Genomic DNA, 26,541 nt, shown 5'->3' with positions numbered 1-26,541 from the left:
GAACACACCACACTCGATTAGCGCGGACACCCGCCGCAGAACGCCGGGCGCTGGTGTGATCTAGCGTGGCAGCAGCGGCCGCGAGCGAAGTGACGTTAGTGCCATCTATCGCTTAAACGCAAGAGCGGCGAGAACACAGCGAACAGAAAGGTATGAGCCATCTGCAGATACCTCTCAAGATGCGGCCGCGCAAAGTACACACTTGTTGGCGGAGTCGAACCGCCCTCCCCCCCTCCTTCCCGCGCTGCCTCCTCGCGTTCCTGCATATACGGCGCGCCAGATTGAGCCGCGGTCCCCGCTTCCCTCGCGAGATTTCACTCGCAGGTACAGCATACGACACGCGGCGACGGTGTTATTGTCCTTGGTCTTTATCCGGAACATCGCGGCAACGGCGAAATGTGCCTGAAGTGTCCGCGTATTGTCGGTATCGCAATAGTAGACAAATAAGAAAAAATGGCATATATTATTAGTCTTCTCTGACCTTGACGTCGTAACTAAATAGTGTAACGAATAGCTCCTGGAAATAAACGCAAACCAATGTAAATTTACGCGCCTGTCACAGAATACTTGAAGTTCGAATCTTTATTCATGCATGAACTACAGCGCCATTAAGGCATTATGGCGCGCGGCAAACATCAAGCTTGCTGTGGTACACCACATCCGCTAGCAGTGAATTCCAAGCAAATGTTTTTAGAAAAAAGTTCGTGACGTTTCACCTCGTGGGAGCGTGGGTGAAGCGCAATTAAGCGCACGGGTGCCAGCGCAAACGGTGCAAACGGCGCTATCGGCCCTTGGTGCGCCTAGACGCCTACACTGTATGCATCCCAGATCCTATTCAAGAGAGGGCTCGTGCGACCGCGTCATACGCAGCAGCCGCAGGAGTAGAACGCCCCGTTGTAAAACATTCGCTTATCCAATTACCTGGCATAGTGTCAGCACGCACAGGCAAACATAACACTTCACATTCGTTGATGCGGACACTATAGCTGTCAAAACGGTGGCGTGGGAAATCGCGTCCCCAGCAATGACCGAACTGACCTTCATGCTGTCTATCGCTTCAACGCAAAGTGAGTGGTGAGAACATAGCGCAAGCAAACCTACGGGCCTTCTGCCCACCTGTACTTCGTTTCACAAGCTATTTGCAGCGCTGTGGAAGGTGGGGGCCTCTTAGCCAATCAGGGCTGCAGGAGCACAGCGAATAGTCCGTCAAATATTTGAGCGGTTTAGGACTAGATTTAATACATTAAACACAAAAATTTTACACAGTTTGGAGTGACAATTTCAAAACGTAGAGAACGCTTTCAGTCAGTCGCGAAACTGATAGAAATGACCTGCAGGAACAGAGCTCCTCGGTGGCCTGTTACAAGGTGGTGATGCGCCGCCTTTCGGCAATATGGCGTTGCCCGATTTGGTTGCGTCCCCTGTGTGCCGTGCGTCGAATGTGCGCTGTTTTCCCAACCTGTCTAAGATAGCTTTAAACGTTCTTGAAGGGCTTCGCGTCGAGTGCGGAGGCAGTTCCAGCTCGAATTCGCTTATCAAGAGGACTGCAAAACTCACCCAGGTGAGTGAGCGAACGCTCTACAAGTGGACAATGGAGACGGGGAAGGGGGACAGGGTGTTGTCACCGAAGAAGCGCTGTGGTGGAAAAGGCGGTGAGCGGACAAGGAAGCTGGACGATTCTGAGCTGAGTGTGTTGCGAAGGGTGGTGCACAACTGATTCCAGAGAGGGGAGATTCCGACGCTCACCAAGATGGTGCAGCGTTTCAAAGAGGATGACACGCTACCGACTGTGTCCACAGCAAAGATACAAAGATTGCCTAAGAAACTCGGCTTCCGATACAAGAAACGGTCTCGGAATGCACTGCTGACTGAAGCGATGCACATCGTGCAGTGTCGCCGCCGGTACCCTCGCCAGATAGCGGAGCTGCGACGCCAGGGTCTAACGGTATAACTTGATTAATTTCTTGTGTGCACACAAGTCGAGATCATTCAGTACTGTCGTAGTGAGAGCAGCGAAAATGAGAAGGAGAACGTCTCCAATGAGCTATGGAAGAAGCCGTAGTGGAGGGCTTCGGAATAATTTTGGCTGCTTGTGTGTAGAAAAAAACATCGGGCCAGTCCCTTTGGAACGGGTGTCACCCGCCCAAAAAGAAAACAAAAAAAGATCAAAAAGACACCAGCGCCACCTGCTACAAAAATAAACAAGCTAAATATTAGTGCGCTTCTTTTAACATAGACAGCGCCACCTGTCATTATTGCCACGGGGTGACAGGCGCATAGGAACACAATTTTCTGATGCTCTCCATCCTGGTCCCTACCTTCCGCAGTGCTGCAAATAGCTTCTGAAACGAAGTATAGTCAGTGCCCCCAAAGCACATCGCTTTCAATGCAAAGCCCGCGTGACCGCGCGGTGCCGAAGTGCAACGCTCGCCCACTCTCCCCTCTTTAGAATTGGTCGCATTGTTACGATCGGCCAGCGGATGCAATGACCTCTCCTGCCTCACTCCGACGAATCGCTTCGTGGAGTTAACAATGCGTTCCCTCGGACAGACCTGCGGCGACAAGGCGAGACACGTTTCGCGGATCGAGTGTTGATTCAGGGTTAGCTGTCCCTGTCACCGACGATGACAGCAAGGAACTCCTGGAAAACCGCGTTCTACGCCATTTCCTCACGGGCTCTGATAACTGCAACGGTCGTTTGACAGCAATTTGACAGACGGTCCAGCTATTTGCTGCGTCATTCCGGGAACCAAAACGCGCCAGCTTGAGTCAAGCGTGACAATCCCTGTTGACGAAGCTCCCCTCCTTTCTTCGTGTTCAGAGAACAAAGGTTCCGGAGTGCTTAGGCGCACTCGGTTTCAAGGCGGAGTTTCAGCGACTTTGGACGTTCCGGTTGGAGGAAGGTGTGACTGCAGATTTCCCACATGCGTTTCCCCGCAGGCCGGCTGAGGCCGGTGAACAATAGAAGGCAGCATCCACGTGACCCTGCGTTCCCAGATGTTAGTTCCCTAAGTTGGTTTCCAACTGTCCTTATGGGGCCACTGAATACCTAGTGTGTCACGTGATTGGGGAGGTTTCTTCCCTGTATTGCTGCCGGATTATACAACTACCCTAGTGCGTGCAATGTCGGAATGGTGCACGTCTGTGATCGAGCTGCCATCGGCGATGACGATCGTCGCTGCGAATTCTGCAGCAAACTATTCATACAGAGGAAGAACATGCTGCAACACATCAGGAACGTTCACAAAATGGCCGTGGATGTCAAGAAATTGATGAAATGCGACGTATGTGGCACTTCCCTGCCTACAATGGAGAAGTATTCGGTGCACCAGATCGCTGCGCAAAACTTCGAGGCTGATTACGTGCACCTGGTGTTCCGGAACAATAAGGGTGAGGAACAGTTTTATTAAGTTTATTCTCAGTCATCGTGAGCAAATGACGTTTAAACGCAATATTATATCTTGGACTTTTTTTAATTTCTTGTTGCGCAGTGTGCCTCCAAAAAGGCAGTTGTTTATGCTTTGCGGGCCTTTGTTTTCTTTTTCTCTATCTGTTTCGCGAAGAGCAGCTTTTGCGCAGGTGCCTAATTTATTTCCTTGGGGTATTTTGAAGTTTGTATCCTCGTTAAATATAATTTGTTTGTTTGTCCATCTATAGTATAGTCATGTGTGCGCGCTCCCAGCGATGCGCTACATGACGTTACGTTTGGCATTGTCTGCTTTCCTGCACAGCAAGTGGAGTGAAATTTGACGTTTGTACATCTTCTTATTTTTTTAAGCGACAGGAGTAAGCTGTTCTGCGTTCTGACGTTGCTCTGTGCCACATACGTGCGTGGCCTAGTCTTCGCCTCAGTGCACGTTGCAATGCGGCAGAGACGCAGAACCGGTACCATACATGAATTTGCGGATGTCGCCGGGATGGTTTCACAGCGTATTGTGGGCAAACTCTTTAGCAGTACATTTCATAGAATAGAGCGAAATGTGACGCTCGCGCAACCCCCCCCCCCTTTTTTTTTTTACTTAAACGAGAGGAGGGATTTGCTCTGCGTTCTGACGTTGCTCTGCGCTACTTGCGTGCGTGGTGTAGTCTTCGCCTCAGTGCAGGCCGCAATAGGTCCGAATGCAGGCCGACGTAGGTCCACGACCACACTTGCAATTGCGGCTGTCAGCGGCTTGGTCTCCCGGCGTACTTTGGGAAAATTCTTTAGTAGTACCACAGTCCCTCAATAGAAGGACTCTGGTTGTAGATTTCATAAAGTACAGCGAAATTTGACGCACGCGCAATCCTTTTTTCTTTAAGAAGAGTGTGTTAGGAGGCTACTTGGTAAGACATCTTTTTGTGAACTTAAACTGCGCTTGAGAAAAGACACCAACGTAGAAGAAGACAGGACGAACGCAGACTAGCAACTGGTTTATTGAAATCACACATAATGCTGCCTCTTCGAACCAGGCGCATGCCCAAGCCAGATCATAACCGCGTGACGATGGAACACTCCCTCGCCAAGCCCCTATCTACAGTAAAAAATCAAGCTCTTCTTGAAAAGAAGGAGCTTTTCAAGAAGAAACTGAGAGAAGGGATTCACACTGTTCTGGGGCGTAGCTTGCACCATGTGCTCTCAGTTCGTCTTTGTCTTATCGTAACAGCATTGCTATGAATGTACAGTCTGATTCAATATTGAGGAAGGAGTGAGCATAGATCATGCTTAAGTTTCATATTTGTTTCTTATTAAAACAAAACTAATATGATAAATTTTTTGAAGTTATGGCGCATTGCATTTGAAATTCAATTTTAACATAAATTTGAGCAATATCAAGGGTGACCTCATGACACAGTCGAGTTGAAGGTGAGGGAGTAAAATAAATGCTACATTAGCCCGTGTCCAAAGCCTTCAGAGTGATTATTTTTGTTTGCATCTGTCTCCCAATAGTACTTGTCACTATCTAATGCTATTTTGTGCTTTTATTACAGAATTTCATGAATGGAAAGCAGAAGAAGAGGGTAGCCAAAACTGCTGGTTCATTTTGCCCAGGGACCCCAAAAAGCTGGCCAGTGGAGAAACAAGGATCCACTATTACTGTAATAGATCAGGCGAGGCAAGGAAAAAGGAAGGTCATAGTGACCGTCGGGAGAAAAGTCAGGGGAGCTGTAGGTCTGGTAAGATATGTCTTTCATTTATTACCGTCACAATTACCGTCCGACACCTGAAGGCACCACCATAAAAGCCAGGTATCAAAGAAACCATTACGGTCATAAACCAGAAATTCAGCACTTGAGAATGAGTGACAAGGAAAAGGCCAGCGTAGCAGAGAACCTAGATAGGGGTGTGTCCATGAAAACCATTCTAAAGCGAGTAAGAACATCTGTGGCATCCAAGCTGAGGCCCGTGCCCTTGGCAGAGTGCTCAACCCTGCATAACATCAAACAGCAGTTTAACATTGCTGCTCCTGAACATTGTCACACTAATGACGCTATCAGCGTAGACATGTGGGTGCTTGTGATGAAAGAAAAAGGTGAAACACTTGTCCGCCTGTACAAGGCACAAGGTGCAGTGGACCCAAGTGGTACATTTCCTTCAGCAGACTTTGCTCTTGTTCTGATGACAGAGTCTCAGAAGGAGCTACTAGAAAAATTGGGCCCTGCAGGTACTGTATGTCTTGACTCCACACATGGAACTACAGAGTACCAGTTTGAGCTGGCCACTCTTCTGGTGCTAGATAAAATAGGATCAGGTGTAGCTATAGCTTATTTCATCTGCAACCGGATGAACGAGCAAACTTTGACAGCATTCTTCAAATATCTGGAGTCGGCCATGGCCAAAAAAGTGGCTGCTAAGACATTGGTATCTGATGATGCGTCGCAATTCTACAAAGCATGGTCCATGGTCATGGGTGCCGCAAAACAGAAACTTCTCAGTGCCTGGCATGTGGATAACAACTGGCGTAAGAAGATACTCGAGTGTGTAGAGAAACAGCTAAGGCCACATGTTTACCATAGTGTGTGGCTACTCTTAGAGTTCCTCGTGGAAAAGGCATTTGAAGATTATTTTAAGCAATTCCTTTCTAGTGAGGAAGAAAAACTGAGGGACTTCCTGAAGTACTTCAATGACCACTATGCAGTTAGGCCGCAAGAGTGGGCCTATTGCTTTAGGACTAGAGCAGCTGTCAACACTAACGTGCACCTTGAGAGCAAGCGCAGGACGTTAAAGCATACTATGCTGGCGAGAAAACAGAATAAGCATGGTGACAAACTTATTTCTGCCCTCATGGACTTGACAAATCATTTTTTAATGAAAAGGGCTATCCAGATGATGAAAGGGGCAAAGGGTAAGAAGCTGAGCAGAATTCAGAAGAACCACAGGTCTGGCAGTGAAATGGCAGCTTGAGCCAAATTAAATGAAGATGGCATATAGACTGTGCCATCCCAGTCTATTAAAGGGCTCTCATATAAAGTGTCAAAAGTGGGAGATGGTGCTTGCTGTCCTTTGAGGTGTAAGGAATGTGCAGTGTGTGTGCATACTTACATGTGCACTTGCTATGACCATCTTATACACTTTACAGTGTGCAAGCACATTCACTGTGTGGTCATCGCTAATCCAACTAGCAGCAACAAGGCCCATGAGAGCTCACCCGAAGAAGCATGTGAGGCAAGTCGGGCATTGCACATTGTACAGAGTATAACAAAGCTGGAAGCAGCCAAAGCAGTGTAAAGCTCAGCACTCTTAAGAGCAAAAATGGACTCGGTCAGACAGGCAATATCAGATGGTGAAGTCTCTGAGGGTGTGGCTGAGAAGGCAAACAATTTGTTTGAGCCAGTTTTCATGCTTGTTGAAAGTGAAAGTGACCCAAAAAGAAAGATGCCAGACCATTCAAATGAACCAGCCAACAAAAAAGTTGTGCACCTGTTAAGATTTCACTCTACAAAAAACCCTAGATTGTCGCAGCCATCATCTAGCCTTTCAAGGCCCACTGAAGCTCAAAAGGAAGTCCTTAAATAACAGCTTAGGGACAGCAACATAGAAACAAGAGATAACCATGTCAGCAGGGCACGATTACTGGTAACAAGCCTCCAGTGCAGTTAGGAAGAGAGAAGTGGTGCAGTAGTGCTGTGCTGTCATGCCTTATTGAAGCAGGTTGAGGGCTCGCATGTTAACAAATCATGACATGTGGTCTCTGATGATTAGCCCGTCTGTTTTTGTCTGTGGTGTGCAGCCATATGTCACAGCTGGATGGTATGTGTGTTAGAGCACGAGAGATGCCTCCATGCTTGTTGTATGAGCTGCTGGTAAGTGTTCTGTGAAGATAGATACAGACCCAGTGGTCATCTCTGGTATGTGGCAGCTGTTGGATGGTAGTGTGTTAGAGCACGCCTCCATGCTTGTCATATGAGCCGCTGGTAAGTATGTCTGTACATAGATGTAAGGAAGTGCATTGGATGGTGTGTAGTGTTTCAGTGTGCAAAAGCCTCCAATGTGTTTTGCTACTTATAAATTTGTGTAAACACTCAGTAGCGCAGTAGTTATGATGTTGCACTGTTGAGCACGAGCTTGCGGGTTCAATCCCAGCAAAGGTGGCTGCATTTCAGTGGTGGTGAAATGAAAAAAAAAAGTGTGTAGTTGAATTTAAGTGCACATCACAAAACCCGAGGTGGTCAAAAATATTACTGAGTCCCGCACTGTGGCATGCCTCATAATTCGATCTAGATTTTGTGTTCCATGTGATGTTCTTATTGCCCATTTGAATAAACTTTTATTTTTCAGATTACCAAAATAGAGGCATATGCAGTGGTATTGTGTGCTGTCTGGATAAGTTGCTCTGGTCATGAGCACTCAATTAAAACTTCTGCATATTTGGCTGCAGCAGACAGTGTCATAATGATTGCAAAGACTATGCAGAAAGCTTTAGGCCACTCTACATATCAGATCAGTTTTATATTGCATCCCTTATGGTGCATCTCTTACTTGAGTAGGCATAATAACAATTGGCAATGCTTCCTTACACATTTAATATTTTTCTCTTTTTCTTTTGGAAGAGTAGCCTTCGAAGAATAATCTACAACAGTGCTCCTACCTTCTGTTTCACTGTCTCCCCATTTCTTTTCTACACTTCAACTTCATTCTACGCACTTTCTTATTCTCCTCTTCATCCTACATTGAGGGTGTGGGAAAGTGAGCTAAGCGTGCATAAAGATTGCTGTGCCGAACTTAATTGCGGCACTGACGAAAACAAATCTTTGCCAAAAGGTTCACTCCAGCTACATTCCCCCTCCAAACACTGTTTATCACTTCAAGCCTTCATATTCCTGTGAGCTTTTGTCTTGTTTAACAGTTGTAACAGTCATACTATTTATTACTATCAATAGCCAGCATACATTTAGCACTGCAAAGGGCTGTTTAGAAGATGTGCGAGTTTCTACTTCCCTTATGATAAATACTCCAGACATTCAGTCTCTATTTTATGAAAATCTTTCGAACATTGCCAGTGATGACCACCATATAGGTTAATGTCGGCATGGGATTGAGGTTTTCCCGCAAAAAGAACAGTTATGTTGTGCTCATATCATGTGACTGGCAGTTTCTGCTGTAATTTTTGCACTTGTCAACTGCACTGTGAAGAGTTCATTTCTGTGAATATGTGCTGGCCTGATTCTTCTTGTTCACGCATTTCATATCTTGTGCTATGAGATGAGGAGGTGTAAAATAAAAACACCGTGTAGATTTCACAATGCCTTTAAGAAACCAGGCGAAGCTTGGAGATGAAGCATTACATGCACCTTGAACCAAGTGTCTGGACACAGCGAGTGAAAGTTGTTTTGTCATGAGCGAGGGTGTCGGTGTTACTTGTAACTACCTTTAAATAAAGGTTTGTTTCAAAACAGTGGCTCAACTCTGTGTTTCCCCCGGTAAAAAACACAACCATTGGGATTTTCATGAGCGAGGGTGTCGGTGTTACTTGTAACTACCTTTAAATAAAAGTTTGTTTCGAAACAGTGGCTCAACTCTGTGTTCCCCTGGTAAAAAACAAAACCATTGGGATTTACAATTTGCTTTTTAAACATAATTGAACAACATGAATAAAAAAAACTTGATGTATCAAGATATAAGCTTGCCATACCATGGAAACACTTGAAACTCCTTTTGAGAAGCTTATTCATACACGAACACACTATAGCAATTATTTTCAATCGTATACCCACAATTTGCCGTGTCACCACGTCAAGTTTCAAGGCAGATTTTTTTTAGACTCCAGGAAGCTATATGCCTAATTCTATCCATTGTTTACTGCATTGCATTTGATTTTCTATAACAAATAAAATTGAATTCTCCATTGATTGCGCCGACGCTCACATTATAATTATATGCTATTATTATTGACTAGTCATATATTTTCTTGGCGGGTGGGGGCTGCACTGGTGGCGTTCTACCAATTTGCGCCGCGTGTTTGTGCGGGTAAGCTTAAGTGCAGAATTTTTTTTGCGCGTTATGAAAACAATGCACTGCATGTATTTTAATTAATGCAACGAGCTGTATGAAATATCGGTCAAGGGGTTGGAAACGTCGTTATAGAGAATCCCGACGATTTTTCTTTTGCGTGTGTGTATTTGGAGTTGATTCACAGTTTTATTTGTTTATTTTGGCTACATTGCGCCAATTGCGCTTCCATAGAATAAAGAAACGCGCTTCCACGCGCTTGCCGACTCGATCGCAAGGGGACAGCCTGATCAACATCAATATCAGCAGCAATGGCGGATTTGCGCTTGCCATGGCGCTTGCAAAGTTTTCAATAGTTTTCGACTATTAAGTGATGCTTTTGCTATTTTAACGTGTGGAGGTTCATTGTACGTCTGTTTTTTCAAGTTTGGCATGTGTTTTAACACATGTGAAGGTGTAGTCTTTTCTTCTTCAGCGGATATTTGTACAAGACCCCGTTCACCGTCTATCAGGTAAGATGTGTACGTATGCTACACGCAATCGTAGTGCTTCACTAAGCCACAGTGCACTACAAAGTTAAGCATGAGCGGTACACAAAATTCACAAGTTCTTAGTATTGCCAAGAACAACCATTGCTTGGTGAAGTTCTCACAGGCGTTGTAGAAGTTGTTGGGCGCGGCAGTGCTGAACGTAGAGTTAGCGGCTTAAGTCGTGTTTTTTACTAGTAACAACGTGTCACTATTTCATATTATTGGCGGCGTCTCCAGGACACCAAATCGGTAACGGGAACACCAGAGCTAGAACGCGGACTGGTCCATGGGTTGGGGCTCGCCGAGGCCTGCGCGTGCTAGTAGTATATCTTGATGTCTGTAGGCTGTGTGTAAGTCGTACTTTCCGAATTTTCTGACGCATTTTAAGATCAGCAGCTGTCCGCTTTCGCGGACAAGGCTGGAGTCAGGGTGGTCCGTGAGTTGGGGCAACATAACCTGCTTCCAGTTTGGGACCGCCCTGCTTCCAGTTTTGATCCCTCCGCTGCCCCTTGGGTACCCTGCCGCCTCCTTGATTATAATCTAATGCTCTCCTGAGGCCTCTGTTTGCCGGTTACATGTGCCCTCCTGGAGCCTTACTTGTAAATGAATCCGATCTATCGTCGCAACGAAAAAAGCGCCCCGCGACTTCTACAACACCAGTCAGAACCTTGCCCATTGGTTTACATATGTGTGGCCGCAAATATCTGAAACTTAATGCCAGTTCAACAGGTTTGTTGGCAAGGGTGTCAGGTCGTTGCTTTGTGTTGAATCGGCCTTTTCTCAATTCTTAAGAATTTAATTGGAATGCACCTGACCAGTGCTGCTTTGTGGTGCTTGCCACCAGTCCCTTGGACAGGGAAGACGTATGAGAATCCCTGTGCATACACTTTATACGCAGCGGTGTGACCGCTTCCTTTGGGAAACTACCACGTTAGCGATATTGTGAGCGCAATGTGACTTTCCGTCATCTTCCTCATCCGTACGTAGTGTGTGTCACTTCTTCCTCGCCATAGCTCTAGCTCGGCAAGAATAAAGCGGTTCCTTAGAAGTGGTGGAGGTGCTGGGGTTCTGCATACCAAGGACGTATAAGGTAACAGTGTTTGTGCCTTTAATATGTCTCATTCGATCATTTTGAGACGTGGTGGTGTTCATGCGTTAGCACAGTGCAAGGACATCCACAATGTAAGAGGTACATGATTCTCGAATTGTATACTCTCTCTGGGCTTTTCTCACGATTTCAGCACAAGTAGTGGGAGCATCAAAAAACTGACAAAGCTGGTGCATGAATGTTGCCCAGTGTTGGTGTTCCTTGGTGTTGAAATTATCCTTCCTTTCTCTAAATCCAAGGGCGAGATCTTGCATTCTGAATGTTTGCTTGCGCTCTCATTATTCGCCTTCACCATGCTTTCGTCAGCGGTCGTCTGCTTGGTGAAGTGGGAGCGCCTATTGAACACTGCCTACTCACTGATGTAGAAGGTGAAGCAAACAGTCAGAAAGCTAGAAGCTTGCCCAATCTCATCCCAGGTTTTTAATCCAGTTTGACATTGAAGCATCCTGGTAGTATTAAAGTACTTTAGAAAGAGGTTCCAGAAGCATTGCCAAGTTTGCCACTTGGTGAAATTTGTAGTTTGGAAACAATTTAGGCTCTTAGCAAGATTAGTAGTGAACAGAGGTTTTCACATGGCGATTGGTGTTGTCCAAATGCATGAAGAGGTCACAGTACGAGTACTTAAGCTGATAGTGTCGGGTAACCATAAGCACCAGCAGGGGCCCCGTAACAGTGTCCCCTTTAACTTCAGATATGCTTCACTGCATGATGCTAAATATGCTTCGCCGCATAACATGACTCTGCTGCAGTGAAGGTGACTAAAACCGACAACAGCCGAGAAGGTGCAAACAGCACTGCGCTGCCTGGTTCTTGCTGTTGGCCTTTTCTTCTTTTCACAGTGTCCTTACTGTAAGTGCACTCCAGAGTTACAATGCAGGAATATGCATGTGTGCATAAGCTTTCATTCAAGAGTAACTCATGATCATAAGTTACGTCATCATGGTTTCGTACCATGTCACGGCATCATAAGTGAGACATAATAAAGAAGCCCTCAAAGTCTGCGGGAGAGACTAATCTTTTGTGCGAGATTGTGCTATCCTTGCTGCACGCAGTGCAATATTATATGACTCTCATGTCTATGGTGGCATTGTCGATTATGAATGTTTCCTTACTGCGTTAAAAAAATGTGAGTGCATCTTTCAGATAATAATGGCATTATAGCTTCAGAGTTGTTCAAGTTTGGGGTACTTGTTCACTAAAAGTACATTATCAGAAAAGCTTTAGAATGTCTAGGTCATAATTGCATTTGAAGAACTAAGTCTTCCTACACATAGCAATTGGTAGCTTACTGTGTAATGTTGAAGGTGGTTTTTATTCATAGGCCCTACGCAGAGAGCAGCAACACAATGCCTGCCATGTGACCAGGGTTCGTCACAGTGTTTGCATTTCCAGTGCTCGTAACTGATTCCAAGCATAAATTTGCTTTATGAATTCTTTGTAGACAGAAGGTGCTTGAATATTGGTTGCATGAAATGCTCCAATGCACACTGTATATGTACAGGGTGTCTTTTATTACCATACAGATTTTCTTGTTTTAAAGTTATGAGCGCAGCAAATGTGGCATTCTTGCAGAGGAATTCCTCTATTTTGGAACTCCACAAATTTGGAGGCAGTCACATTTTATAGCACTCTCATTTCTTACAAATCTTGAAAGTTGCACCTAATTCAAGATATTCATAATTGAATTTCACTGGTAAATCAAGGCAATATTGGAACCGAGTGTGCTGGGAGCGCAGCAAAGAAGGTCCCGCTACCTCATCAGATGGAAACACCCCTGACAACAGGCTCGAGAAAGTCTGAAACAACATCTTGGCGTCATTGTAGCAGCTGATACGACACACTTTGCCTGGCAAGCATGTGCATCAGTGTGCCGTGTCAGGCTATCATTTAAGCTTTGTCCCACTTCTTGACAGGGCACTGCCGCCTGATGTGGAGCAGGATGCACCAAGTTTTGATTGTACTCAATTGAGCGCGATAATGAATATTTCAAAATAAGTGCAATTTTCGAGATTTTGAAAAAGAAAGGGTGTGCGTTCACATGTGACTGCCTCCAAATATGCCATGTAGAAGGCTGCCGCCAAGCTACTAATAAAAAAGTGACTGAATTTTTCAAAATTAATTTTCTGAAACTCGCATTAGCAGCAAAGTGTGTCCTCCTCACCTAGAAACTCCTTTGCAAGAACGACAGGCTCTCTGTGCTAAAAACTTTTTGCTAAATATCTGCATGGTTAAAAAAAAAAGATATGCATAATTGTTAATGTATGAGAATCGTACACTATCACTTTTCAAAATTTTTGTCCTATGCAACACCAGAAAAATTGGAAATAGAAGCTTCAGGTGACCTATCTGATGTGCAAGTTGCATGGCCATATTATTGTTTTAATTTTTCGCTATTACCTTTTACTGTGATGTCGCCACTGCAGCAGCTCGATGGCTGTGGCTTTTCATTCCAGGTCACAAAGCTGCACCCAGGTAGAGGCAGAATCCAAAAATGCTTGTGTACTTAAGTATAGCTGCACATTACAGAATCCGAGGCCCTCAAGATTTATCCGTAGCCCTCGTGTAGCCCACGAGTTCCATATCTTTTATTGGGATTGAAGAGTAACGCTTGTGCTGTATCCTTCTATTTCAGACTAAATAATGTGCATGCAAAATTATATCTTCATTACTTTACACCATTGCACCAATATCTGTTGTGCGTTGATTTTCTGATGTCCTTGCATTTGCTATAGCAAGGATTTTTAAAAATCGGCCACAAAAGAAAAAATAAATGGTCAAGGAACGAAGTGGTGTGTAGCAGCTCCCTTTTTTTTAATCGGCAGCAAGTTTTGCACTCGTGTGTTAGCAACACTGTTTCGCCAGTTGCGTACTTCAAAAGAAGTGTTACCTTTCTGCTTTGGAACTTTGTGGTTTTGTTCTGCCAGCTGCTTGACCAAAACAAGCAAAATGTACTTTGGATATTCCACAAATTCATTCTGTATGCATTTGGTACAATAAAATTTGTTTCAAGAATGGACAAATGCAGTGATGGTTAATTGAAAACTGCAACATGCAGAGTTTCATGCTTCATTAATTTTCTCAGCCCCAAAGAAAGCATGCGAGGTTTGAAAATGTATCATGTGACATTAGTGCACTCGGTCTAGAGAACTGATTAATGCTGCACATACATTGAACATGGTGGCCATGACCATCCCTCATGAATTGGCATTCCCTGCCTAAACCACCTCACCAAGACAGCTTGTTAACAGCAAGAAAGCTGACGGGGCTTCCAAGAATTTCTATGCACTATTTATTACTATTGCCCTACTGAAATTGCTCCATTGCTTTGCTGACAATTGTCTTGACAAAAGTGGAAGCCGAATCGGTTGAGGTCGATCAGTTTTATTTACATACAACCTATTATAAAGTGGACCTTTCTTCGCCTCTTCAACTGTTCCCACAGCTGCTGCTGCCATCTTGCACGCCACATCGAGGAGGGCAATGTACATGGCAGGTGCATGGGAGGATTTTCCAAGGAACTCTGGAAAGCTGTAATCAGATTGTGGGCAAAGTTAAAAACTTAAATACAAAAAGGGTGTAGAGTATTGTAACCTTGTACATCTTGATCACACCACATGTTTCAGCTACAGCTATAAGTGCCTTGTCTCATCAAGCAAGCTACAGTTCTTGCAATGTTACACTTTGTGATACTCAGTATGAATTGATAAGACTAGCTGCTATTCTAGTGGTTGTGCAGGCCACAAGGGAACAGTGCCTGGCCTTTGTGCTTGTATGTGTCAATTTCTCTCTTTCAGTCTCGCCCAAGCCACACCAAAATGTTATCCACAAGTGTCGTGCCAAAATGGCCTGGCGACATTTCGTATTAAGCCGTTTGATCCATTTATTGCACTGATGCACACAGTGCAACCAAATGAAGGAAATGACATCGCCTAGGTGATTATTAAATTACCCTTCTAAAATACCACAAGAGGAATTTTGCTGTGGCAAGAGCCTTAGCAAAACCATAAGACACAAAAATGAAGGAAAAGCGACACCTTCAAGTTCCCGCACCGACTCGCCATGAGAAGCACGAATTTTGGCAGTGTCTGCTTGAGCTTAGTTATTTGGAGATACATGCAGTTGAATGCTTTTACAAGCATTGAGATGCCCCACTATGCTAGCTTGCCTTTTATGGCTATAGAAAGTTGTATACTGCCACAAGTCTGCCTATTCTTCCGATTGGAATCTATATTGAAGCTGCTTTGAGCAACGGGCGGTATTCTATTTCAGCGCTAATGATACATTGACAGTAGTGTGCCTGGAAGGAATAGACAAAAGCATTGCAGAAGCTGCAGCACTTTGTGCTTGCTGAATGATCATACGAGAAGGTAAAGATGCCATCAGAAAGCATCCTTCGTATAGAGTCTCTTTAAAAGAAAAATACTACATCTAGACATGGTGACAGTTGTAGTGGCAAACTAAAAATATTATAATGATAGTTCAAGGTGTGGTATGGCATGTTTATGCTATTTCTGAAAAAATAAACACGGCAAGTGTGTCCATGCCGACAATTGAGACAGGATGTACAGATGCAAAGCTGCAATACAGCACCACGGCGTCAAAAGGACAGTATGCGAGTGGTGGTCCAGCATCAAAACTTCAATGTCCCTACACTACAACACTGGGAGGCCATGCTGCATGACAGAAGCCTGTGTGGCCAGCAGGCGCTGCTCTGTCGGGCACAGGACGTGGCAGCAACTATTTCTCCTAAGGATTCAATAAACGGATTTCTCTACCTCACCTGCCATGCGATGCGCCGTGTGAGGGAATGACAGTGCCACTACTCTCACAGGATATGGATGGTGCACAGCACCACCTTGAGCATCGGAGCGCACGTCTGCCTATGAGCTCTGTGTACTACGAACACAAGTGGTGCATGCGAGGTAACATTTAACATATCACTGCCAAATGCCATCAATGAACACAAGCAGCAAAGAAAGCTGCTTACATAATTTTCACAGTGTGTCGGATCTGCATATTTTTTACATCCTGTCTGCATGCCGCATTGTTCATTTGTTCGTCACTGCTAAAAAGTGCATAGTTGCATGGTACTTTTTTCGATTTTGTGCACTTTCTTTTGTCCTGAAAAAATAACCACAGCAGCTATCTTCATAAAAATAAAGCAGTTAGATGTTTCTCAATGAGCCGTAAGTATTAAAGTTGCTCAACAGGGTAGTCTACTGAATTGATTGTATTTGAGTACTGCAGGCCTAGTTGTTTCTTTGTGCCTCAGCACTAGTTAGCTGAAACACCCTGTATACTGGACGGCTTGCCTGGCTGCCCGCACCACCGAGGCGGAGCATCTAACGTTTTCGTGGCGCACTTGTCGCCGTCTCGTGGCACCGGTCGTCCATCCTTATCGCGCAGCACACGCCAGCGTCGTCTGGTGTTCTGATTGGCCGCGGCAAATCGGACAGCTCTGGCGGGCGGGAAAAGTGGTCCGCAAGCGATCGGGCTTGCCGCCTCGTTTAATGCCTACTTTTATCCCCTGGCCAAGAGCTTTGCCCGGTTTAGCCGCTCCGTCTTTGGTGTGAACGTGCCTTTAGAGTAAAAAATCAACAGCTTACGCTTCCACATTTTTTGCTTGGTAGCTGCATTCAATTTGCTTGCTCCTCGTCTTTTAGATGTCTAGGCTCCCCACATTTTAACGTGGCTGAATAGTGCACAAATCAGAAAAACGAGTTTCTGTGGCCTAGCCTTCTCACACTTGCAAGGATACCAGCCAAAGTTGACCTATTTTTCTTATGGGGTGCCCACTGATTATGAGGATGCTGACATCGAAGGATCTCAAGTGGTTCTCTAACATTTTGGTGACAGAATACAGTAATGCCGAGCTACAACGGACTTGATATCTGTCAGCACCAATGAACGCAGTAGTTAGTAGTCTCACTAAATTGAGAGTTCAGCCCAACAGCAGATGGACACCAGTGGTTTGAATCCCCATGTTGGCAAATTTAACTGGCTGAAATCAAGCATCTAAAAGACACGCACTTAGTTCCATCCCTTCAATCTGTGAGCATAATGAAGATCAAAGGTCAGGTTATGTGGCTGCAGCACCTTCTGTTCATGCAGCATACCTTTACTTTTCTTTACCAAGACACTTAGCATGCACATACCTTGTGTGCAAGCCACATCTATTTACAACAGAAACAGCGCTTTCCAATCGTGAGCAAAAGTTTGGAGGTAAAATATGGTAGAATTTTTTGTCCAGCCAACGCATGCACGCTGAAATCCAAGTGGTACAGCCAATATGTGCCTGTTCAATCACTGCAATGCATTGAGACACTTCCAACAACGCACGGCTGTACCAGAAAAAGTTTAGATGTTTTTCACTAATGCAAGCTTTCGAGTAGCTCGAACGTAAAGTGGCCTGTGTGTTATTGCTATTCAGCCGGAGTGCAATAGGAGCCAGTCAAATTGGTAAAACATGAAGTCAATGTGCACACAAAGACTACGAGTACCCTTGCATGACTTTGTGCCACAGGTAGCTAACAGCTTCCAATTCACAGTCCTTGTAATATGCTTGTGGCCGCCATCTACAGTGATCTATTTGATTTAACGGGGATGTGTATGTTGGCTGAAAACAAGAAAATATGCTAGAAAATATATTAACACCGATGGATGCAATATGTCCTTTCCGGTAGTTTCGCAAGGGGGAAACTAATTCGAACTTCATGGCAGCGTGCACCGCACAGCTGCACCTCATTTTATATCCTCGCGCATGCGTCAGTGTTGCCGCAGCTGTCTGTAGTGACACCCTCGCGTGCATTTCTTGTTCAAGCTTTGTTGAAGGGTTTGAAGAAATGAAGGCAGTACGGTGTTGCTCATTTCTCCTTTTAGTATCCTGCTGCTTGCGGAGCATAGTAGCGCCTGCAACTCAGTTCTCAATGCGACCTTTGAATAGTGTGTGCATCTTAACCCTTTCATAGACGCAAGCAGAGAACAGGCCGCTTTGTGTCCGAGATATTACAAGTGCTTTTTTTTTATGAAGCATTTTTTACATAACGTAAAATCTCAAAGCTGACTACGATTCAGTAATAGCGAAAAGTGGAAATATTACGTCCCACTATACAGCCTCAAGGCCCGTTTCTACCTACTCGTGGTCACCTGTAATGTGATTAGAAGCAGCCAGAGTACCCAGTACATTATACATTGTTTGTGCATGTTTTCATTATACTTACTGAGCATGCTTTGTATGAGAATCCTCAATCAGGGCTTTCCAATATCGCAAGGGTTCTTAGAAAAAAGATGCTTCTTGAAAATTCTTGAGGGCTCATATGTAGCAGCTCGCATATGTAGGAATGTGATTTGTTCGCGATGCTAATAATCTGATCAACTGTTTTGGCAGCTGTGGGTACGAGAAATTTAGACACCTAACCGCACCAAAATTCAGCTATTATGAAAACGTGGAATTTCGATAAAAAAAGTCCATTTGCCGCTGTGGTGGTTTGAAGGAAGGCGACAGAATAAACTAAACATTGTAGAAAGGGAAGTAAACAATCTGCACAATCGCTCTATCGCGTTGTTTGACAAAGAAATGGACGAAAAAATGTGCTTAACGTGATTCAGAAACACATCTACACAGGAATGTTCAATGGTAGAAATTACACTTCACCGCTACATAATAGCGAAGTAGCCCTGAAAAGTGGGACCAATATTTTCCGACCGCCCAACAAAGGGTGAAATGCGCACAGTATGTACGGCAACACTTGCTTTATTCACCGCAGTAATGCCACCCTGTAATGGAGACACAACTACGACAAACGGTCCGCATTTCTTCCGCAGCGAGAAGCGAGAAAAAGTGAAACATTTTTTACCGAGTCAGAAATAAGCCAAGCGTGTTCCTGACGGTATGTAACGGCATGCCGCTGGAAAAAGGGGGTCCATACCTCGGGGTTCAAATTCCGCAGACACGGCATGCGCTTCAGCGTAGCCGTCAATTTGCGGTTGAGCAAGCGACGTTTTTGCATTTTCTATTCCGCATCAGCATCTTCTAGGCAGCGAGGGAGCACCTTGAAAACCAGCACGACGAGGGCCGTCTCGTTGAACAATCAAGGCCTAAAATTTAAAAGAAAACACAACTATTAGCGCTTATTGTTTCAAATTTTGTGATTTCAGTAGACTTACCTTGATGTTGTCGCACATTTCTTGTGGATCCATGTTGCTTTCAAGGTCGTTAACGCCAACATAAAGAACTGCGAAATCGACACGCTCGAAGCGCATCGTGGAGACAGCTCACGCCAGCCGCACTGCATTGATGCTAGCAAAACTGAATGTGCAGGCTTTTATAGACTCAATTAGGCGCAGGCGCGACCTATTTAAGAATTTAACCTGACTCACCGACAATCACGCCGCGCAAGGACGGCATGACTGAACACGATCCAGCGAGGCGTAACAAGACCACGCCAACGAACCTACGTGAGCCGGCAATGGCCGCATGTGGCTGGCAGGAACCACAGGGATTTAGCAGCAGCACCTAGCAGCGTCTTTCCCTAGGCGTACAAGTACCTATCTGGGGGCAGGGAGTACGCCACTGGCACACGTCACATCCGGTTTGCCTCCAAACCGGGTACAGCCAGCCTGCGGGGATACGCTTCTGATTTCCCTGCCCTAGGGATATATGGAGAACCAAAAGGATTTCAGCGGACGGCTGGAGTGGGCGGGTGTGCTCTGATGTGTGCTCGCCAGAAAGACGTACTCTGCTCACCTGTATGTGCTCACGCTACGAGAACGACGTACTGCGCTCAGTGCTCCGGTCAGTACGATACCCCTGGTTGTATGTAAATAAGTTTGCAATTCCAATGTAAATAAACCCCCTGTTCGGTTCCTCATCCTCACGACCTCGTAATCTTCACGAAAGAAGCAACCATCGTCAAGAAAAACTCGGACAACGGCATGGGCCCGCTTAGACTCCGTGTGACGCCCCGGTGGCGTGGGCCAGCTATCCGAGACGCACCGGCTGCGTAGGCTTGTGACGCTGAGGTCACGACCCCCGGCTCCTACGCGTGCGTCTATTTGTCATACGAAAATCCCTCACGTGACCTGATCCTAGGTGCCTAGAGACAGCATCGTTTAGGGATTTTTGAGAAGGCGCGATGCTCGCGCCGAGCGACGCCGTGGCGTGTTCGTCCTCGGCGTGATCGTTCTCTGGACCGCGCGTTGTTCAACATTGCTCATGCGATTGTACGTGCGTTGCTTGTGTGTTGGTTGTCGGTTCTGTGTTACTTGGCGGAAAGCCGTGAGTAGTGGCGGTGCGGCAGTGCGGCTTTGGCCTCGGTGAGCTCTGGCAGTACAGAGTCTGCGTTGTGTGACCCGTGCCGTCTTGAGAACCCGGCGTTGGTGACAATTGAAATAATGAAGTGGCCTAGCGCCTTGGCAACGAAGGCAGCGTACCGCGATGTGGCGTCGCCGTGTCCGACTTTGCTTAACGGACATCGAGGGATGTGCTGCTCGCTGCAAGTCATGTAAATGCAACTGCGTCGACCACCCACTGTTCAGCGCTGAATGTGTGTTTGGTGTGCTGTGCTTGAAACGAGTGGTGCAGCCGTGCAGATGGGGTGGCGGAGGAGCAGAGTGGCTTAGGGGCTCCGTTTGCGCGTTCACAGACATGTGCTCCCGTCTTGGCCTCATTAGCGGCTGTCGCGGGAATGTGCTGTGCTAGCTCCTTGCCTAGTATGAAGTTTACGACGCCAACACACAGCATGTTCACGTTTTTCCATGCTATATGTCATTTGCATGACGGTCGAGTTGAAAACGAGACATATGTCTGTGTTCTTCACGTTTGTGTGTTGTAAATTACTTTCTATTGTGGAGGTTCTGGGAGTCTTATTACGCAAGGAGTGCGAACGTAAGCATAAACACATATGTGTGTCTGAAATTTTGAATTACCCATAATACCCTTTACGACTGATAAGTGGGCTACACGGCCTGTGTGAATCAGCTACCGTATGTTGCGACGCCCTTCCGTTTGGTAGACTGATATTTGGTTCGCGTTTATTACTGTACTGTTGTAAAAACCATTTGTTTATTCACTCAATACAAATGTACGGCTTCTTCGCCGCAGTACATTTTAGTTACGCGGTGAAGCATACTAAAAGTGGGAGGGGGCCGCTATCAACCAGCATAGTATATCCATTTAGGCGACCTGAGATGTGGCGGGTGCGCGAGTGTATAATTAAAGAACTCTTACTATGTCCAGTGGCAGTGGCCCCTTTTCACTTTTAGTATGCTTCACCGCAGTACATTGCTTAGGCTTCACCGCGAAATAATAGCGTATTGCGTGAAAAATAATCGTAAAAAGCCTAATTATGCAACGTTTCTTTTATAGCTTGCTACACCGCAATACAGGGGTGCAAATAAGCATCGTGCAGTAAAGCATACTAAGAGTGGAAAAGGCACATAGGTTTACACTGTGCTCATTATTTTCAATTGTGACATAATTTGCAAGTGCATCTGTGCTCGTGTTAAGCTTCATTGGCAATTCTTCGTACATTACAAATTAATATTGCAGGGAAGCTTACTAAAGCACATTCGTCATTATGGTACGTATTATTCACCTTCAATGCAGGAGCACAATGTGGATTCCTGCCCCTGCTTTAGCTGGACTGCACATGCTCTTTGAGAATTGATTCATTGTTCATAAGTGCACAGGTACTTTACTCTAAACTGGAGGGCTGAAGTTGATATGTAAGCACAATTTTTATTAAGGGGACAAGATGTTGCCGAGATGGTTGCAGCACAGCTTTTTTTTTTTTTCTTCCAGGCACCTTTTCTACTTGAAGCTTCCATTGCAGTGTTTCGAGCCTCTTTGAACCAGCACATAATTTATATAAAAATTGTACACCGATTGGGAACATCACCTAAGTTCATGCCTATCTATAGTAAAAAGGTGGGGGTGGGCTGCAGCAATACTAAGTGTTAAATGGTGCTTTATCCTTTCCCTTGAGTTTTCTGTTTTTGTGCTTTTTATGGATCCTCCGCAGTAACCACGCGAGTGCCGAACGTGAGCTTGTTGGTTTCAAGTCTAGTGGTTGTTACTAACAGAACAGTGTGATAAACAAGGGCTTGGAGGCATCCGTTCACCTTGCTTGCCTCCTGCTGCTGCTTCATAAGCACCGTGAGCATCCAGGCCAACTAGGAAGGGAGGTTTGTTGCAATCGCTTCTGAACTGTATTGCCACCAAACCAACAGTGCTCTCAATGACAGCTTTTGGACAATAGAATGCTTGCACGCAGCAAAGTCGTAAGAAGGAAGCATTCAGGATGTGCAAAGTGGGCTTTTGAAGCTGGCAGCATTACTCAAGGGGCTTTGCCCATCTGCCCACTTTATGGATACACAAAGATGATTTCCTCTTTAAGAGGGATCGTTTCAGAGGTTGTTACATGGCAACAGTGTTGGGTGTTTAGTAGCTTGTCCTTGCCCACTGTTAATAATCTGTTCCTTCGCCAGTGCCCCTGTGAAGTGCCTACTTCTTGCACACAATGTGCTCTCCATGCATGCATGCATGTTTAGCTTGTAAAGACGTCTATTACCCCTTGCCTCAAGCTGGTCCTTGCTGATGTCACCCAAGAACGCATTGGGGAGTATGGCAATGTACACTTACAAAACACTGTTGATACCAGTGAAACCAAATTAATTGAGCTGCTGCTCTTCTTTTTCCACTCCATCCTTGTTAGTTACAATGAGCAATGTCCGAACAGAAGGCATATGTAGTTGGTCGTGCATAGCCTGCGCACTAAGACTTGTTGGCATGTTATGACCTTAGCACAGTGTTTATATGTAAAAACCTTCTGATGTGTTGATGACTTCCTTCTCTTTATCATACTTTGCCTGATGGAGCCAGCAAGTGGGTCAACCGGATGTTCAACAGGCTTCCCACTAGTTTTCCCAGAGTCTCCTTTACCAGGATGCTGCTCATAGATATCTGTTTTCTTGACCTTGCACTGCACTTCAACCATGGCCACACCTGCTAAACCTATAGCATGCGATCAAAAAAGTGCTATACATCATGTTGCTCCAAACTCGTGACATATGCTACAAGGCCTTGAGGAACACCCTCATTTATTTACGCCCTCATCATACTCTACGAAGCTTCGCTTGATAAGTGCAACAGTTAACATCTGCTGGTTTTTCAGTGCTATTCCTGTCCAGCTTGCTGAAAGCTATCCTGAGTGTTTCAAAAGCAAACGACCGCTGCAGGACAAGAAGTGCTTAAAACAAGGGTCGCTATAACCAGATATGTCACACGAAATGATGAAAGCCACAGAGTATACAGGCGGTTTACTTCATATCCAACAAGCTTGGTTTTCCCTTTGCTAGGGAGTAAACAACTTGCCCCGAATACATGGCCTGTGACAAACTATGTGCCAGATGCTGTGTCCCCTGCAAAGCTGAAGATGTGTATGAGATCCTGATACCCTGCAGCGGCTTCTACACTGGGCAAACAGGCTACTTTAAAAACGACTGCCTTTACTATATGCTAATAACATGAAAACGGGCAGAAATTTGGCTATTTATTGGACCCAACTGCAGGTGCAAGCCACTCGTCCACCAGATGTGTGTTGTTCACAGAAACTGGAGCTATACAAATGCAGATAAAAACAATGATGTCTGAAAGTAGTACAGTTGAACTATATTCTGCACAAGCAGTGCTACCTGCAGCGCTGGTACCTTATAGCCACAATTCATGGCTGCATCACCATGCAAAGGCACTATTCTTGAATTATTAACTTCTATCATATTTATGGTGGCCATATATTACAATTACATATCATCCACATTGTGTGCAATATGGTGAAATGTGAATTATGATAGCCATTCCTAATCTGAAATGCAAATGAGCAAATATAGGCAACAAATTGCAATTCAAAGAGAGAACTAGTGCACAGGATAAGTGACAGACTTACGTTTATTGAAAAAGAAATGTCACATGTGTCATGCCACCAGCAGTAGGTAGCAATCTTTCAAGCTTGGGTGACAGAGGCAAAACTTAGCAAAATGCTACAATCACGCTGTAAAAAGGTCTTGGACACACACAAAAAAACCGACATCATATTGTACAGAATGAAAGGGACAAGACTCCATCTAAGAACAGTCTATGGCACCACATACATGACATGGTGTAAAAAATGTTGACATGCCCTACCCATAAAGAAAAAGCAACAAACACAGAAAAGACGCCTTAAATGCAATGTGCAGAGTCTGAAACCAAGAATAAACAACCCAAAAAAGGCTTCGCTAAGGCTTTCAACGATTAAAATCGTCAAACTTTCTCATCACTTAATGAACCTGCACAGCTGAAAAGGAAGGAAGGAAAGCCCAATAGCAGGGCTGCAGAAAATGTCACCGAATAAATATACTTTGCTTACCAACGATACCTGTGGTTTAGTTGTGGTCTGTGTATAAACTAATTGTGTATAAACTTTTCATGTTTAGAATGGTTTAGTGGATAGGGAAAAAATGGCCCTAAGAGCACCAGGTATATGCATAGTCTACGCACAAAAAGCCACTGCTTTCTTACATTTTTCTTTCTCTCTACTACTATTCATGAGCATTTAAGTGCCTTAAGCACTGCTAACATCCTACTGCAAAACACAAAATTGGACAAGTTGTGGCATAAAGAAAATGGCAGTTTCACTCATAATGTGAAACAATGATGCAGTAGCTGGTGAAATATGCGCAGGAAGCTTACTTCATGCAGTGTTTGTTGAACACTTGCCAATGCAAGTCGGTAATCTCCTTAAAAAAGTAAAACAACTAAGAGTCGTATTTATTTGTGGGAGTTGTGCCTCCCAGTGTTGAAGTGGAAAGACTCGGCTTTTCTTCCTCCTCATTCATATCCGGACTTGGCCACTGGTCTACACCGAAACCACCGTAAGCTTCTTTCTCCTGAATTCGTTTTGGTTTTCTCAAATCTATATTTGGGCTACCCATTGCTAGGTCACGCGCTTAATCAAAGAATGAATGAATTAAATGAATCATTTCTCAAAGAGCATGTGCAGTCCAGTCAAAAGCAGGGGCAAGAATCCGCATAGTGCTCATGCATTGAAGGTGAATAACACGTACCATAATGGCGAATGTGCTTTAGTAAGCTTCCCTGCAATATTAATTTGTAATGTACGAAGAATTGTCAATGAAGCTTACCACGCGCACAGATGCACTTGCAAATTATGCCACAATTGAAAATAATGAGCACAGTGCAAACGTATGTGTCCTTTCCACTCTTAGTATGCTTTACTGCACGATGCTTATTTACACCCCTGTACTGCGGTGTAGCAAGCTATAAAAGAAACGTTGCATAATTAGGCTTTTTACGATTTTTCACGCAATACACTATTATTTCCCGGTGAAGCCTAGGCAATGTACTGCGGTGAAGCATACTAAAAGTGAAAAGGGGCCACTGTCACTGGACATAATAAGAGTTCTTTAATTATACACTCGCGCACCCGCCGCATCTCAGGTCGCCTAAATGGATATACTATGCTGGTTGATAGCGGCCCCCTCCCACTTTTAGTATGCTTCACCGCGTAACTAAAATGTACTGCGGCGAAGAAGCCGTACATTTGTATTGAGTGAATAAACAAATGGTTTTTACAACAGTACAGCAATAAACACGAACCAAATATCAGTCTACCAAACGGAAGAGCGTCGCAACATACGGTAGCTGATTCACACAGGCCGTGTAGCCCACTTATCAGTCGTAAAGGGTATTATGGGTAATTCAAAACTTCAGACACACATATGTGTTATGCTTACGTTCGCACTCCTTGAGTAATAAGACTCCCAGAACTTCCACAATGGAAAGTAATTTACAACACACAAACGCGAAGAACACAGACATATGTCTCGTTTTCAACTCGGCCGTCATGCAAATGACATATAGCGCGGAAAAACGTGAACATGCTGTGTGTTAGCGTCGTAAACTTCATACTAGGCAAGGAGCTAGCACACCACAATCCCGCGACAGCCGCTAATGAGACGAAGACGGCAGCACATGTTTGTGAACACGCAAACGGAGCCCCTAAGCCACTCTGCTCCTCCGCCACCCCATCTGCACGGCTGCACCACTCGTTTCAAGCACAGCACACCAAACACACATTCAGCGCTGAACAGTGGGTGGTCGACACAGTTGCATTTACATGACTTGCAGCGAGCAGCACATCCCTCGATGCCCATTAAGCAAAGTCGGACACGGCGACGCCACATAGCGGTTCGCAGAACTTCGCTGCCGAGGCGCTAGGCCATGGACTTCGATATTTCAATTGTCACCAACGCCGGGTTCTCAAGAAAGCACGGGTCACACATCGCAGATTCTGTACTGCCAGAGCTCACCGAGGCCAAAGCCGCACTGCCGCACCGTCACTACTCACGGCTTTCCGCCAAGTCACACAGAACCTACAACCAACACACAAGCAATGCACGTACAATCACATGAGCAA

At 45.1% G+C, this 26,541-nt stretch overlaps 1 protein-coding gene and 1 long non-coding RNA gene across 4 annotated transcripts; one reads left to right on the top strand and one right to left on the bottom strand.

Annotated features, from left to right (window-relative positions):
* Window positions 1-3,117: 3,117 nt before the first annotated feature.
* On the top strand, window positions 3,118-7,770 carry LOC129382161 (uncharacterized). Of its 2 annotated transcripts, none has more exons than XM_055065662.2 (2): window positions 3,118-3,390; window positions 4,969-7,770. In XM_055065662.2, exon 2 carries the CDS (start codon window positions 5,162-5,164, stop codon window positions 6,380-6,382), a length of 1,221 nt encoding a protein of 406 aa, XP_054921637.2. In that variant the 5' UTR covers window positions 3,118-3,390; window positions 4,969-5,161; the 3' UTR covers window positions 6,383-7,770. The 2 variants fall into 2 exon arrangements, with proteins under 2 accessions (XP_054921637.2, XP_054921636.1); XM_055065661.2 differs by lacking the exon at window positions 3,118-3,390 and adding an exon at window positions 3,710-3,751.
* A 6,660-nt stretch (window positions 7,771-14,430) lies between these two features.
* On the bottom strand, window positions 14,431-19,699 carry LOC126520620 (uncharacterized). Of its 2 annotated transcripts, XR_007597079.3 has the most exons (3): window positions 19,232-19,546; window positions 18,994-19,162; window positions 14,431-14,593 (listed from the first exon to the last, which is right to left on the bottom strand). It is a non-coding gene; the product is annotated as an uncharacterized lncRNA (long non-coding RNA). The 2 variants fall into 2 exon arrangements; XR_008610248.2 differs by having other exon boundaries at window positions 18,994-19,699.
* Window positions 19,700-26,541: the final 6,842 nt, after the last annotated feature.

The sequence above is a fragment of the Dermacentor andersoni genome, chromosome 3 (genome assembly GCF_023375885.2).
Source record: "Dermacentor andersoni chromosome 3, qqDerAnde1_hic_scaffold, whole genome shotgun sequence".
NCBI classification, from domain to species: Eukaryota; Metazoa; Arthropoda; class Arachnida; order Ixodida; family Ixodidae; genus Dermacentor; species Dermacentor andersoni.
This window is presented reverse-complemented; position numbering and strand designations above follow the sequence as displayed.